Below are 15,221 nucleotides of genomic sequence, written 5' to 3' on the forward strand. Positions count from 1 at the left end.
GATTTGCACTGACCCCATGTTGCTATGGACTCTGCGAATGCCCTGTGGAATTCAGAACTCCCAGTGTGTCTTTGTTTTTGATGTTCCTTGTTTTGATGAAGTCAATCAAAGAAATCATCCCTGTAGGCAACATCAGCAGCTGCCCCTGCCTCTTTTATTCTCACAGACACAAACACAGAAGCTCTTCTTATCTCACTTTTTATTCTTTCATTTACTTTATTCTCTCTCCCTTCCTAACCTTATCCACAAGCAACAATACTCTTCTTGGTGTCAACTTACCCATATTTGCAAAGAGCTGTGTGATTTATCCTTCTTCACCATGTGTTACTATTAAGCCTGATTTACTTAATGGAAGCTAAGTGATGGGCTCCATAAGTAGCGGAAATGTTGTCTGTGACTCCTGGGCTAATTTATCACTACTCTTTGTGCAGGAATAGCCACCCCACCTTAATGTAAACAACTCTTTGATGTAAACAGTATATAACACTGCAGCCTAGTGCACATTATAGCTTACAAGTGCAAGCTATAGTTTTGACTGCTTTCTCTGGTGCACACTAATTTATACTCTCTGTGTTTTCTGGTTAGATCAGGTTTGGCATCTGTCTACCTTTCCACTAAACTAAACCAATGCTTTAAACAGTATTTTTGGCATCTTTTGCCTTTATTAGACAGAAGCAGTAGAGAGATGACAGGAAATGAGGGAGAGAGAGATGCATCAAAGGTCTTTGGCCCATGGTTGGCATCCCAGCCTCCAAGCCATGGGGGTGTGCCTGCTTTAAACAGTGTAAATATAAAATGTTTGTAATGGTAAAATAGTAAATAGTGTAATAAATCCACCACTGATGATAAACAGTTTTATTGTTCTGGTACAGTTACAGACTGCAGTATATTACATTAAGCTTGATTTAAGAGGAGATTATACTCAAATTCAGGTCTGTTTAATTTTCCAAGTCTATATTCCTGACATACCATAGATATAATCTTTTGTGTACTGTTGAATTAAGAGACTATACTTTTAAGAGGACTCAGCAAGTTAATTTAAAATAGCTAACTAGCATTGCATTGGACTTGAGATGATAGTCATAGTTACTTCATCCTCAAGCGGTCACTTTGTGTGTTGTGGATTTAATTTAATAACGCAAATTTATAATTTAGGGTAAATTTCCTCCACATTTCCTGGAATATTTGTGTATACATATTCCCTTTATATTATGCCCCACTCTGTTTGATTGTACCCAGTATTGATGACAGGGGACCGATCAGGCAGATCTCAAAGCTCATGTATCATGTGAAGTCCTCTGGCTTTATTTAAAAGCTTGGCTAGCATAGTGACTTATGGCTCTCATGACTGTCTCTTGCTCTTAAATTGCCAGCCTTAAAATGCTGATGCTGATCTAAAGTTGGGAGGATTAATTTATGTTGATCTAATCACAGGCCCCAAGATTAACCTGGAAAGATCGGGGTCTCTAAGGGAATCAGGGTTTTTTTTTGTCCAGTGTTTCCCCTCGGGGGACTCAGCAGCCACACGTTCCTCTGCTCACTGTTTCTCTGTTTAGTGTCTTCAGGTTAGGCTAACCAACTGTAGCTAACTTTGGAGCTAACCCCCTTCATTTATCCAGCAGTTAGGGAAACAAAAGATGAGACTTTTCTTTGTCTCGACAAGCTGCAGCATTTATTAACTGACACACTTTAGCCTTGACTGTACATTTATGGCCAGATTGACAACTTACTGCTAACCTTTTCCTCCTCCTTTTCCTCTTAACCTTCTGTTCTGAATGCACACCACCTCACTTAGTGCAATCATCCGTTCCCATGGTTTCTCATACCATTGCTATGCTGACGATACCCAGCTCTTCCTATCATTCCCGCTGGAAGACCACACAGTCTCAGCTTGGATCTCGTCATGCCTTGTAGATATCTGTGCATGGATGAAAGAACGCCCTCTGTTTAACCTCTCTAAGACCGAGCTCCTTGTCATCCCAGCTAGTCCCTCTATACAACAGCAGATCAGTATCCAGCTTGAATCAACCCAACTTGTGCCCACAAAGTCTGCCCAAAGCTTGTTTTTCCTGACTAGATCATTGCTCGTGTTGTACCAACTCTCAGATGCACGTTGCTTTGGATAAAATGGTTGGTTAAGATTAAATTATGCCTCTTAAAATGAATGTATGTATCCTTTTCTCTCTTTTATTAAGCATGAGCCTGCCATGCAAAAGACACCACTAATTGTCATAGTCCTTTAACCTCACAGTTACACATATGAAGCAGGCATACTGCCTGCAAGTAGAGAAGAGGTAAGACAATGTCTTTAGAAACCCAGAGGAACATTCCCAATGTTTGAGGCAGTCTGGGAAGCCTGTCAGTCAACCAAGGCAGGTCTGTTCATAAAAAATAATGCTAGTTGAATTTATTTTAGTAAAAGAATGGGTTAAAATTGCTGTGCATTTAAAAGAACTTTTTAAAATGTTACATTCACACTCATTGCTCCTCAGGCAAACGTATATTGCTTAAATCACTATTTAGACCTCCACCTGGCCCATATTTAAGTCATTTTAGGCATTAAAAGTAATTTTATGCAATTTTCAAAAATTGTCAATGAAAATTTGCAAATGAGGCCACTAGACTTTAGTGAATGCCTTCTCTGCAGGGAGACAGAACAACAGATGGTGGTTTATTGCATCTGTTATGACCTATAACAAAGCCAAACTGGTCCACCAAGATGACATCTAGAAGAATGTGGTCTAAGCTTTTAGCCAAAAGCTGTTCTATAAGTTTTCAGTCTATGTCCATCCGCTGGTCAGCCCTGTTTCAATATCAAGGATATGTTAGTAACCACCATAGTATCCAGATTCAGGAGGGTAAGACAACATTTCAGTCAGGTCACATAGCAGGCTCTGAAAATAATTATAAAACTTAAGAGTCAGGCTGTCAGGGCAAGGGGCCATATTGTTTTGCTGGCCAATAATTGCCACTTCCCTGCTCTTGCATTGTAGGCTTGTTGAACATTCATTCTACTCTTGCAGTGTTTGAGGAAGATCAGCAGCTGATGAGAATTTTTGCATTCAAGATTTGTGCAAAAATTTAATAAACTTTAGAAATATCTGTTAATGTCTCTACTATAACACCTGATTCATCTTTAATGGCTGGCAGTCTGCTTTTTTCCTAGTGAAATATTTGCCAATAATTTATCAATAAACACATACATCTGATGCTTGCTAAAGAGAATACATTTCCCAGCTGTCTTTGAGTTATCAAAGTGGCATCTATTTAGAGTGTCAGGTTATCTAAAGGGTTGGCAACTAACTCTCTCTGGAGCCTTTCTTGAGATTTTTATCCATGCTAGGGGCATGGCTTTGAGGGATGGCAATGTTGGTTTGTCTGTCCACCACTTTGTTCCATACCGAAATATCTATATAGTATTTGACGGTATTCCCATTAAATTTTTGAACAGATATTTATGGTCCCCAGAATCGTAATCCCACTGATTTTGGTTTTCTCTGACTTTACTTTTAGCGCCACCAACAGATTAGCACTTTTGGCTTCCATTGTTTACAACATAATGTCTGCCCATGACATGTAGACTACAGCGCAAGTTTGTGTACTTTGTCTCTCTATGGTATAAGACTGGCACTCAGCCTGCCAGCTGTTGTCCATCAAACGCAGACACCAGCAAGCCCTTCTAGCTGTCTGAAAGAAAAAGGAACATTTCTGATATTCCCGAAATACCTTTTTTCTTCCTTTTAATAATAAAAAACTGTTAAAAATACATAAAAAATGAAAAATGTGATTTCAGTTGGACTTAAAACTATTTTGTGAAATATTGAATGAACCCATTGTTCTGAAGAAGATTATTTTTTAATAAATCACTGCGGACAATGCTTTATGTTATACTTGTCCTGAAATATTGGTGAACAGTCAGATATAAAGATGTTAACAACTGAGCAAGAGATCACTCTGTGGAAGGCCTAAAAAAACAGTTATCAAGGCTGATTTGTTGACTATAGAATAAAAAATATACTGTATGTCAAAGATGATCTATTTTTCTATAGAGCCCCATTGTGTACGGAGTCTAGTAAAGACCGCCCAAGCTCTGCACCATATCTGCGGCCCTACGCCCCTTTTTGTGATTTCCTGAAACTAAATTTTTAGATGAAACATTAAACTGTAATTTAATGTTTAAATATGAGTGTGTCACTTAAGGTTTCCACTGGATCAAACCATAATGCACCCCCTTTTCAGTCCTGACCTCTGTTATTAACAGTTATGGCCTTAAGAATTAAGGATGCAATGACTCAACTCCTGCATGTCAAGTGGAATAAAATACCTGACAAATCCAGTCACTTTTTAATTTAAAAATCTCATTATTACATAGGTGGGACTCCCCTCCAGAAACAAATGAAGAATTTACTGCAAAGATAACATGCATCTCAGCTTTTCTGAATAAAAACTCTAGATATATTCATACAATTGCAAATGCTCATGAGAAAATACAACACAACATCTTAGAAAACAGCTAATGTCCATTGACAGAACAAAGAGCTGTGGCTTACCTCAAAGAGAACATATATCATTAGGCTGTAATACCAAACTCTTGAATTAACACAACATCCATCGTGGATGGATGGTCTGAGTTTTGTTTTGTTTTTTTCTTCCCAAAGGATTGCGTTACTTGACCCAAAAGTGATAGACTTGATAATCATAGTTGTCTGCTGTGAAGGAGGTGTGCTAGGTCTAGCAACAGGAAGCTCTTACCAAACAAGCAGTCATACGCTTGGCCCCTCTAAATTTTTAGTGATCCCAAACACTTCAATTTTGGTTGTTTTCATTCAGTACCTCACACTTGGTCTTAAACATGGCAACATGCTATCGATATCTTGCAGTGAAGTTCCAAGAAAAAAACAAATGAAACCATAAAAAGACTATAAAGTGCTCATGGTACAGTGAGTCACATTTCCAGCAGATCTGATTAGCTTGGCTATGGAGGAGAGGGGTGGTTCTTCATCTTACATGCTGTCACCTTTTCTCAGATCTGCAAATGTACCAACAATCAGAAAATGCACTGGAGAGTGACGGGCTTAGGCTATTTTCTGTTAGATTTTAGTTCTAAATGTAAAACACATATTTAGGAAATTACTAGTGAAATACCACAGCTGACTGAATTTTAAAACAATTCATCAAAACATTATGCTCCACTGCCGGAAAACAGCCTAAAAATTGCCAAAGGCAACAATTTGTGATCATCCCTCGAGTTATCAATCAGTCAATGGATCGTCAGTCAGCACAACCCTAGTACAGACTTCTTAATCTGGATACACAGAAAATATGAGAAGGCACAGTAAAAGTTTTATGAAAGTTTTCTGAGTGGTGAAGGGACGCTTTTGTTACCCTTATGACCTTTAATCACACTTAAATGTTCAGTATAGACAGACACACGAATAAAGCTTTCCTGAATCAGGTTTGTGGAGCTTGTGATGCTCCAACCAGCCAAACAGTATTAGGGCAACCAACATATGTGGTAGTTCTACCGAACCTGCAGGATTTATGGGAATGTGTATGTGTTAGGTTTTATAGTTTGAAATACCATTAGCTTGGTTAATGAATTATCTCAAAGCCAACTTGTGTAATGCACCTGTATCCTGAGTAGTTTTAATTAGCTTGGTTATACTGGATTGGCCTCTTTATTAAAAGGTATTGAGAATGTAGGGGGGGACCTCCTCTCCCTCCTCCCTTTTGGCTCCACTATCACAAGTAGAAAGAGCAACAAAGAGGAGGCTTGTGTAGGAGACCTATGTCCACCTAGTTCTCCCTCTTCCCACTCAGCAGTCACATGACTCTCTCTGAATGATTTCAGCCAGTAACTCCCCCCTCATCCAACCCACACATAGAGTCACACACACGCTCTCATCCACCCTGCCGTAAGCTATTTCTGGTTATTATTGACCACGGTGGGTTTTAAAATAACTTTAATGAGCATGCATGATTATGTGTGAACTAAAAATGTACACTCCAGCAGAGGGACACCTGGGTTTTTTTCCCCTTTTACATTTCTCTCATGTAGTTGCACATTTGAGGGGAAGGGAAATGTTTCTCTTGGGATCTGGGACAGGTTTTCCTTTTATGAGTGTGTTTGATATTCGGGACATGCTCCGGCCTTAAGAGCTCCATGATTCATTGCAGGAGGCGACATTCGCCCGTAGCAGAGATCCACAGCAGAGACTAATAATAGTCTAGCCTGACTTAGTATCCCATGCGACTCTCTTAATGCTACCTAACACTCAGAAACTAGTAAAAGTTGTTTTTAAAAAATATAGGCTCTGACGTTTCCCCACTTGAAAAACAGAAGAAAGAGGGCAGCATTTTTTGACAGGGCTGGAAGAATCTTTGCACAGAAGGACCCTTTGTTTTATTATGAACCCATAAAATGGCACTCCACCAAGTTGGTAAAAGCATGGCACAGGGAGAGCAAGAAAGCACTGGCCTGCTGCTGTTATTTTTATTTTTATTGATTGGTCTGTTTCCTGGTATTAGAGATGTCCCTCTTTTTTAATTAAAGTTCAAACATCCCTTCAGACTATTAAAGCCCACTGATTAAAGTATTAAAAAGTGCCTTTTTAATTTTGTGCACGTATTCTATCTTTCTCTTCCTTTGCTATCACTGCCTATATTTGTATATGTCTTTCTGTATGTGTCTGTCATTGTTTATTATGTATGTACTGCATGTATTTTAAAAAAAGGAGAACTAGTGTTGATGTGTACCATCAAGGTACCATCAATTTCGTTCAACATTGATGGTACCTTGTTGCCCACATCTCTAACACAGATTTCTCTCCCTAAAATTCTACTCAAAAAAATTTCATCAAATCCTGGATAGAGGATAGTGCTGTCACATGGGGGCACTGTTAAGCTGTAAATTGCATCAGGGTGATATAAGGCAGTGATATCCACACAAAATGGTTGCAGCAAATTCACCAATAAACCCCAGCACAATTATAGATTCCACCATTTTAATCTTTTTTCCTCCACCAAAAATGACATAGCCTGGGAGGCCAGGAACTATATGATTTGCTGTGTGTGTGTGTGTGTTTGCTTACCCTCATTTAACTGTTGTTGTGTTCCACATTGTGATGGGTTTGTCATCAGGCAGGGGTGTGTATGTGTGGGTGGATGCACGTGTCATGTGTACCATCCAGCTCTGACAATAATGTGTGATTATAATGGTAGTTTTGCACTATCTTTCAGGCATACGGTATGTCTGTACTGCCTTTGAATCTGATAAAAGGCACACGGAGTGTGATGTATGAACGCCTGGAGAACACAGAGGACATTGATGATGTTGAGCATCAGATAGAAAAGCTGAAATCCAAGGTTGGTCTCACCAATGACACAAGGCACAGGCATATGTCCCATAAACACATAGTGTAAATTATCTGCAAGTCATCGAATAACTTCATGGAACAAAACCTAGAAGTGCACTGAGGGTTTAATCGTACATTCATTGAAAGGTACACATCATAGCCTCCAGCTGATCAGTCCCTCCTCCTTATCCTTCTGCCATGCCCCTGTGTCTTTGCATGCAATTATGGATGGTTGGCATTGTCCTTATCAACCAACCTCTCAAATGCAGGCAGCACAAACAGGGAAACATGAGTGAAGACATCAATTAGTCGCTAATAGTTGCCAATGGCAACGTGAAGTTGAACACAAAAGACCAGTGTAGTCATTATTCCTCCTCTGTCTTCTGCTTAGATATATTTACTGAAACACAGGTATTGCTTTATTAAAGATAACATGCACACTAGATAATGATAAAAACTAAAGTGAAAGTAAAGATTGAACGCACACAACATCAAGAGTTTGCTTCAGTAATTGTATGAAAATAGTCTCATTTTCTGAGCCTGATGGTAGACAAACTGTTACTGTTTTTTTTCCTGACATTTACTGTTATTTTTCAAACTTATTACATTGTAGCACTGATTATTTACTGGCAGATGAATTATACCTGAATCTTTTGACCACAGTGTTTTAATACTTCAAATATCAACCCACTGACATAGTAACTCCCCAAGAACATGTTAATTATATTTTTAAATATCAAGTTATTATTGTTAAATATTTTTGTTAGTCACTGGGTCAGTTACTTATGTTTTACCTTAATTACCCTGTTAAAGTTTCCAACTTTGCCATGTCAGAAGTGAACATACATACACTCATGTTTAGTTATTGATTTGTGTGTTGTTTGTCGGTCAGTGTAAAGATGGACGTCCGCTGTCTTCGAGGGACAGACACAACCTGCAGGAGCTAGAGGGCAAACTGCAGGTCCTCCAGCGCAGGGGGAGACACCTGGAAATTGCAGAGAGGAACTGCTGCACTAAAGTGGGCAGTGCTCTCAGACCTTTCAAGGTGAGTCTGCATTATGGAATTAGGTCCTATTCGCAGAGGTAAATTATATGTTCAGATAAGGACTGTATAGTAAACAAAGATGCATCCTCTTCCAGTATCTGTATTAATACATTGGGTGTGATGATTTAGCCTGATATACTGTATGTATCCTGGCCTAATTGTCATTGTTGTATAATTGATTTTTTAGGTAGGTAAGGTTTATACCATGGCTAATTTTATGTTTCTTTACTTAATAGTTGTGTAATTTAAAAAAAAATGTTTGGTCAAAGAGCATGTCTTAATTTATTTCTGCCAACTTCAAAATCCTTCCCTCTGTTTCCTTGTGCTCAAGTTCTAATCTGGACTGCTCTAGATTTACTTTTAGTTCTACTTTACACAACTGCATATTTACTCGATTCCCATGGGTAGTCTCTTCACCTAATTTACTCTGAAGTCTCTCAGGGAGTCTCACATTTCTCAGGCAGGATCTCATCGTTCCCCAGGGATAAACCAAAGCAACCACAAACTTGTCTTTGATTTTACTTTTTTGGGTTGGGCAACCATTACCTGGACCTTTGTATTTGCAGTTTTAGTAACAGTGTTACCATATGCAACTTTGCCCAAAGGGTGGTGGGAATGGAGGGGGGTTACAACACCACTTGTCTAAGGCTTAAACAACTGCCATAACATTACTACATTACTTCCCAGTCAAAGCAAACAAGTGCGTCATCTTGAGAGGCGATGTCATGCTTAGGAGGCAGCAAATGGAAACATATGTCTCTAAAAAACATATCTGTCAGGAGTTGTAGCATCTTCAGTTGTCCATGGGCATATACTATATATTGAAGGTTTATATACAGTACCAGTCTAAAGTTTAGACATACCCACTCATTCGTGTTTTTTATTTATTTATTTTTTTTAATTTTTGCTATTTTCTACATTGTTTAACCATACTGAAGATTCAAAACTATGAAATAACACATATGGAACTATGTGGCAAACAAAATAAAAGTGTAAACAAAGCAAAAGATGTTTCATATTTTAGATTCCTCAAAGTAGCCACCTTTTGCTTTGATGACAGCACCCAGACCGTCGATTGTGGAAGCCAGGTCATCTGATGCAGCACTCTATCGCTCTGCTTATTGATCATATAGCCCTTCTATTAACCTGGAGGTGTGTCTTGGGTCATTGTCCTCTTGAAAAACAAATGATGGTCCCACTAAGGACAAACCAGATGGGATGGAATTTTGCTGCTTGTTGTGGTAGCCATGCTGGTTAAGTGTGCCTTGAATTCTTAATAAATCTCCAATAGTGTAACTAGCAAAGCCCCCTCACACCATCACACCTCCTCCTCCATGCTTCACGGTGGGAACCACACATGCAGATACCATCCGTTCACCTTCTCTGCGTCTCACAAAGACACAGTGGTTAGAATCAAAAATCTCAAATTTGGACTCATCAGACCAAATTACAGATTTCCACTGGTCTAATGTCCATACCTTGTGTTTCTTGGCCCAAACAATTCTCTTTTTCTTATTGGTCTCTCTCAGTAGTGGATTCTTTGCAGCAATTCGACCATGAAGACCTGATTCATGCAGTCTCTTCCAAACAGCTGATGTTGAGATGTGTCTGCTACTTGATCTCTGGGAAGCATTGTTGTGGGCTCTAATCTGAGGTGTTGTTAACTGGCAATTTCTGAGGCTGGTAACGTTAATGAATTTATCCTCTGCAGCAGAGGCAATTCTTGATCTTCCTTTCCCGGGGCAGTTCTCATGAGAGCCAGTTTCATCATAGCATTTGATGGTTTTTGCGACTGCACTTGAAGAAAGAAGAAAGAAAAGTTCTTGAAAATTTCCAGATTGACTGACCTTCATGACTAATGTAATGATGGGCTGTTGTTTCTCTTTACTTAGCTTGGATTACTACAGTAGTCGAATAGAGCTATTTGCTGTATACCAACACTACCTCGGCACAACACAACTGATGGTCTCAAACACATAAAGAGGGCTAGAAATTCCACCATTTAACTTTTGAAAAGGCACACCTGTTAATTGAAAACCATTTCAGGAATCTCATTTATAAAACAGTTCCAGGATCCATACCAAAAGTGTACATGTGCACAAAAGCCAAAAATGGGGTGCGCCAAAAAATAATCAGATTTTTAAAATTGTGGCATGCACAAATGCAAGCATTTTTCCCTTTATAAATTACAATCAGCTTGAAAATGTGGGCACATGGACGAACCTCATATTCCACCACCTACACTCCCATAATTAACCATAAATGATCAATGCAAAAGCCTTCATGAATATTGATGTACATGTTGTTCCTGTGGAGAACGGCAGCAGTAACAGAAGAAAGTTTGAGAGGCTGCAGCAGCTGTTAATGCAGTGGGTGCAACAAACTAAACAGTTCTCGAAATTGAGCAAAGTGGTCAGACATGAAGGTAGATGCCAAGAAGTGCATTGCTGCACACTTCCAGGGTATGTACTAGTTGAGGCATGGGGACACTGAAGCTCACCACTTGGTATTTGTTAAGCATCCACTGTATACAGACACATATATGACTGATGAGACCACAAACTCAATATCTTAAATACAATGAACACTGTATTCATTTATATTTACTCCAAAATCCAGCATACAGATGTCTCTTTAATTTACACAGTCCATATATGAGTGGAGGTGGTGACGATGTGTAGGGTGAGGTGACTGGAGAAATGAGAGAGTGTGTGGCAGCCGCTGCGGTGTCTCCAGTGTGTTCTCTATGCCTGACAGCACTAAAGTGATTTTACACACAAAAACTATATGAGCACTAAAATCAAACTTGGTTATATATGCACAGTATTAGAAGATATTATTAAAAATCTATTAGCACTTTGTTCTGCAATTCTTTAAAGTTATTTGAAGTCATCTTGGATTTCTACAACTGATGATGATAATTTCATCAGTTAGTTAATGTGGTTGAGGAGAAAAGGAATCAGTATCTTCACGCTTAATATTAGGGAAAGGCAAGCCAGATTTTCCAGAGTTCTGCCACCTGCCACATCCTGGCATTTCAGCAGCTGTGCCGCTCCACATCTGACCACGAGTGTGAGCACCATACAGTCTGGCCCTCTCCTCTGCGCTCTGGGGATTGGGAATGTGATGGTGAGACAACACATTGCACTCAATATTTCATTAATAGTTCAATGATAAATCACAGATATAATTGGTTTATAAAAGATTTGAGTTGGCTTATATCTTTTAAAATTGAAAGGTGCTTATAGAGTAGCTATGGCTCACTACAAGCACAAGCACAAATAACACTGCTGGCTTGAAAGTTTATGATAAAGTGGATCTATAATTAAAATTTGATATTAAGTGAAATTAAATGTGTGAGACGAATCATTATACAATCTGGCTTCAATTCACGACCTCACCATCTGCGTCACCAATTTCCCCTGTCTCCAAAATGTTCATACACATGGGTCAGAGTTTCTGAACAGGTGCCCACATTCAAAACCATGGAAAATCTTAGAATAATGATCATCATAACCAAAATTCCTCCTTGCACAGTTCCTGCTTTAGCTGTTGAACAGATAAGAGAAGAGTAGTGGGACTGGCTGAAAAGCAGTGTAATGATCCACTGAAATGATCACCACACCCTCCTATTTATATTTTATTTTACCCAAGTGTGTGCATAGTACACATGGATGTGCATTACGCTTACATGAGCACAGTATCATGTGTACTTGTATGCCCTTATTCTCTTTTCATACATGACTTACCAATGATTCTACACAGTTAAAATAGATCTCATTTTCTTTGTTAAGGACAGGACGAGTTCCATCATCATTCTCCTAGTTCACATTTTACATTCCCACTGCTATTCATTTTCCAGTATTTTACTGCACTGCAGGCATGCACAAACATTTTGAACCAGTGTCTGTAATAGTTTGTCTTGAACCAAGGGGGTTGCTGCTAATGACAGTCCCCAGACTCAAATTTAAACAGTAATGAGTTGTGAGATTTATTTACTGTATTCTCAGGCACTGGTGTAGAGTGATAAGCCAAATTACTGTGATTTCTCCAGAGCAGTGGCACCACTGTTTCTCAAACACATGCTGTCCTTTTTATATCAACCCTGGTGGTAGGCGAAAATGACTTTTTGAATCATAGGAACATACAGTTAAAAAGTCCAGGGACCTCACAAAATTGTTGTTGTGTTTTGATGCTGTCATAAAACAAAGGTAAAGAGGCAATTTTTCCAGCAGGGCTGTATAGATAATGCACAATGCTTTGCCATTGTTTTTGTTAAAAACTATTCCACCTTCTCATTTAAGATATGAAAATCCACCTTTTCATGATTCAAAAGCTTTTTTAATATGGCTTCATGCTTAGTATTTTTTTAAGCAGACGATGTGACAAATATCCAATTTTTTAGGCAATCTCTTCTTTTTGCTTTTGTTTGTTTGGGTTACGAGATAAGGGTAGTTTAATCAGTACATTAATATTTTCCTCTGTCTGGCCACCTAACTTTTTAAGTCATTATTTGTATCAAGGCATTATAAACAACAATGGCAAAAAAGTGCGTTGATTATCAGTTTCTTGATTGTAATTGATGCTTTGCCACACTAAGAAATTACATCAAGGGATGTTGTGTCAAAGTTGATTTGGTTGAATCATTGATAATTTTTGTAAGAGCAGATACTGCATTTCCTCATAATCTTTTGCATCTAGGCAATAATATGGATATTTGAGTGGCACCAGCATGCTGGAGTAAGAAAATAATACACTTTTAACTTTACATTTTTTTACATTCAGTTTCATCTGATCACTCTCTTATACTGTGACGTGGCCGGTTTCATGATTAGCTCAGTAATTGATAGTCCGGGACCACAGATAATCATGTTTTGTTATTGTTTTATACACTGTGATAAACCTCAGTAACTGGAACATGTAAAATATATTGTACTATATATTTTGCCATATGTGTTTGACTACTACTAATTTTTTCCCCTTACTTTGGTTGATACAAAATATTGTAGACCTAAAGAACCCTTCAAAGGTGAGCAGTTGAAAGGGTTTATTGCCTTTTTGGCTACCACCCACCTTTTGCCTCCCTGGTTGCAACCTCCCTACTCTGTCTGGGCTGTGCCATTGCTTCCCCCTGTCACAACAGTGCCAAACTGTGGCAGGCCATATGGTCTCTCCTTGACAAAAGACATGACAGAAAGGTTCTATTTGCTAACCCACTAGATGCTTTTGAAAACATACATTTCGCTTTGTTGGGGTTCACTGTGAGTGAAAATCCCTCTGTTGGTTGTAGGTACATATCACTGTTTGATATTGTAATAGATTGTATTTGATTCATTTGTTTTGTCTGTTTTCTGCAGATGTTGTTGGGCATTTTCTTTATCCTGGTTGCACTGCTGTTCACTGTTGCCCTGTTCATTTCAAAGTAAGTCATGATATGTCCTGTGACACCTACATGTTCCCACAATGCAAATTTATGTAATGTATGGCAGGAAGTGTGAAAAAAAACGGAACAGTTCTATTGTTATTAACATCGTAATGTTGGAGATACATACTCATATTAAAGTTTCTTTCTGTGTGTTTCAGTTTGGATAAAGCTCTCCACTCCGCTGGCATCAGCTCTGGATTCATAATCTTTGGCACCAACCTAACCAATCCTTTGAATGAACTTCTATTAGCCTTACAACCTGTGAGTGTCCTCTCATCTCTCATGTCGAAAAGATGATTATCCTCAATTAAGATATGCATAAAGCCATATTTTCTTGTTTCCATCATCATTAACCAAAATGAAGCATCATTTAAAAGCTCTGTTCTTGGCCATTCATAAATGCACTTGTAATACTGTTCTAAATATGAAGTGTATGTGCTTCATTGTCGGTCAGCAAAAACACAGTAACAAAGAAACAACAAAGTAAAAACACTTAACGCCATTTAAATATGTCTGATAGGCACCACTTATATTTTACATAACAAAATTACAAAAAGTACATTTTTACCTTTTACAAATTATACTCATAAATTTATTGTGCATGACATGAACTTCAAAATAATTTAATGTTGCAAGGGAATGAGGCTAGAATTAATTGCAGCATATAACAAGCACAGACCTAACTGTGGTGGAACAATAGATGTTAAATGGCAAGGATAAAGGGTAGTTTCAACAATCATGAGAAAATCATGATGATGATTGTTCGCTAAAAAAGCTAATTATTTAGCTTTACACAATTGGTATTTATTGCATAGCCGTTTATCTGATTCTGAAACCACTCTTTTACAAGGTCATGCACAATAATGCAAAAGTTGTACAGTAAGTTGGCAAAATAAGGAACAACCTGCAACACAATACAGTCTAAAACAACAGCCCTGCATACAAAGTTTGTCAATCAAAAAGATTATAATATGCCTTACCACAACGGTATATAAGAACCTGTGCACTCTTCAGGAGGCACAGTCAAGTTCCATTAAATACATTTTTCTGTGAACCACATTTGGAAATAAAGAATAAGAAATAAAATGTGTAAAAGTATTGCAGTATATTAAAGATGAATGTAATTATCTGGATTATGCACAAATCAAATTAACTGCTCACAGATAATAAAATATTACAAATGATAAGTAAATGGTAACATTTAGTGACATGATTTAGCTAATGATTTGCTGCAGTGAACAAACTCAAAATGTTGCTATCCAAAAGGGAACCTTGGTGAAAACTGGAAACTCATGGATGATGGTTATTTATTGAAACAAAATGTATTTCTTTCCTTTTATTGCCTCTCTGGTGTTAGTGCCATTGAAATAATCAAATGCTATTTATTTGTTTTTGA

General features: G+C 38.2%; 1 protein-coding gene across 1 annotated transcript in view; it reads left to right on the plus strand.

Annotated features, from left to right (window-relative positions):
* lmbrd1 (LMBR1 domain containing 1) overlaps positions 1-15,221 on the plus strand; it is a 68,079-nt gene that overhangs the window by 35,155 nt on the left and 17,703 nt on the right. Inside the window, exons 8-11 of the mRNA XM_067609891.1 lie at positions 7,240-7,365; positions 8,248-8,400; positions 13,758-13,822; positions 13,984-14,086. Coding sequence (XP_067465992.1) covers positions 7,240-7,365; positions 8,248-8,400; positions 13,758-13,822; positions 13,984-14,086 — 447 coding nt within the window. The remainder of the gene's footprint in view (positions 1-7,239; positions 7,366-8,247; positions 8,401-13,757; positions 13,823-13,983; positions 14,087-15,221) is intronic.

The sequence above is a fragment of the Thunnus thynnus genome, chromosome 14, assembly GCF_963924715.1.
Source record: "Thunnus thynnus chromosome 14, fThuThy2.1, whole genome shotgun sequence".
In the NCBI taxonomy this organism is placed as follows: Eukaryota; Metazoa; Chordata; class Actinopteri; order Scombriformes; family Scombridae; genus Thunnus; species Thunnus thynnus.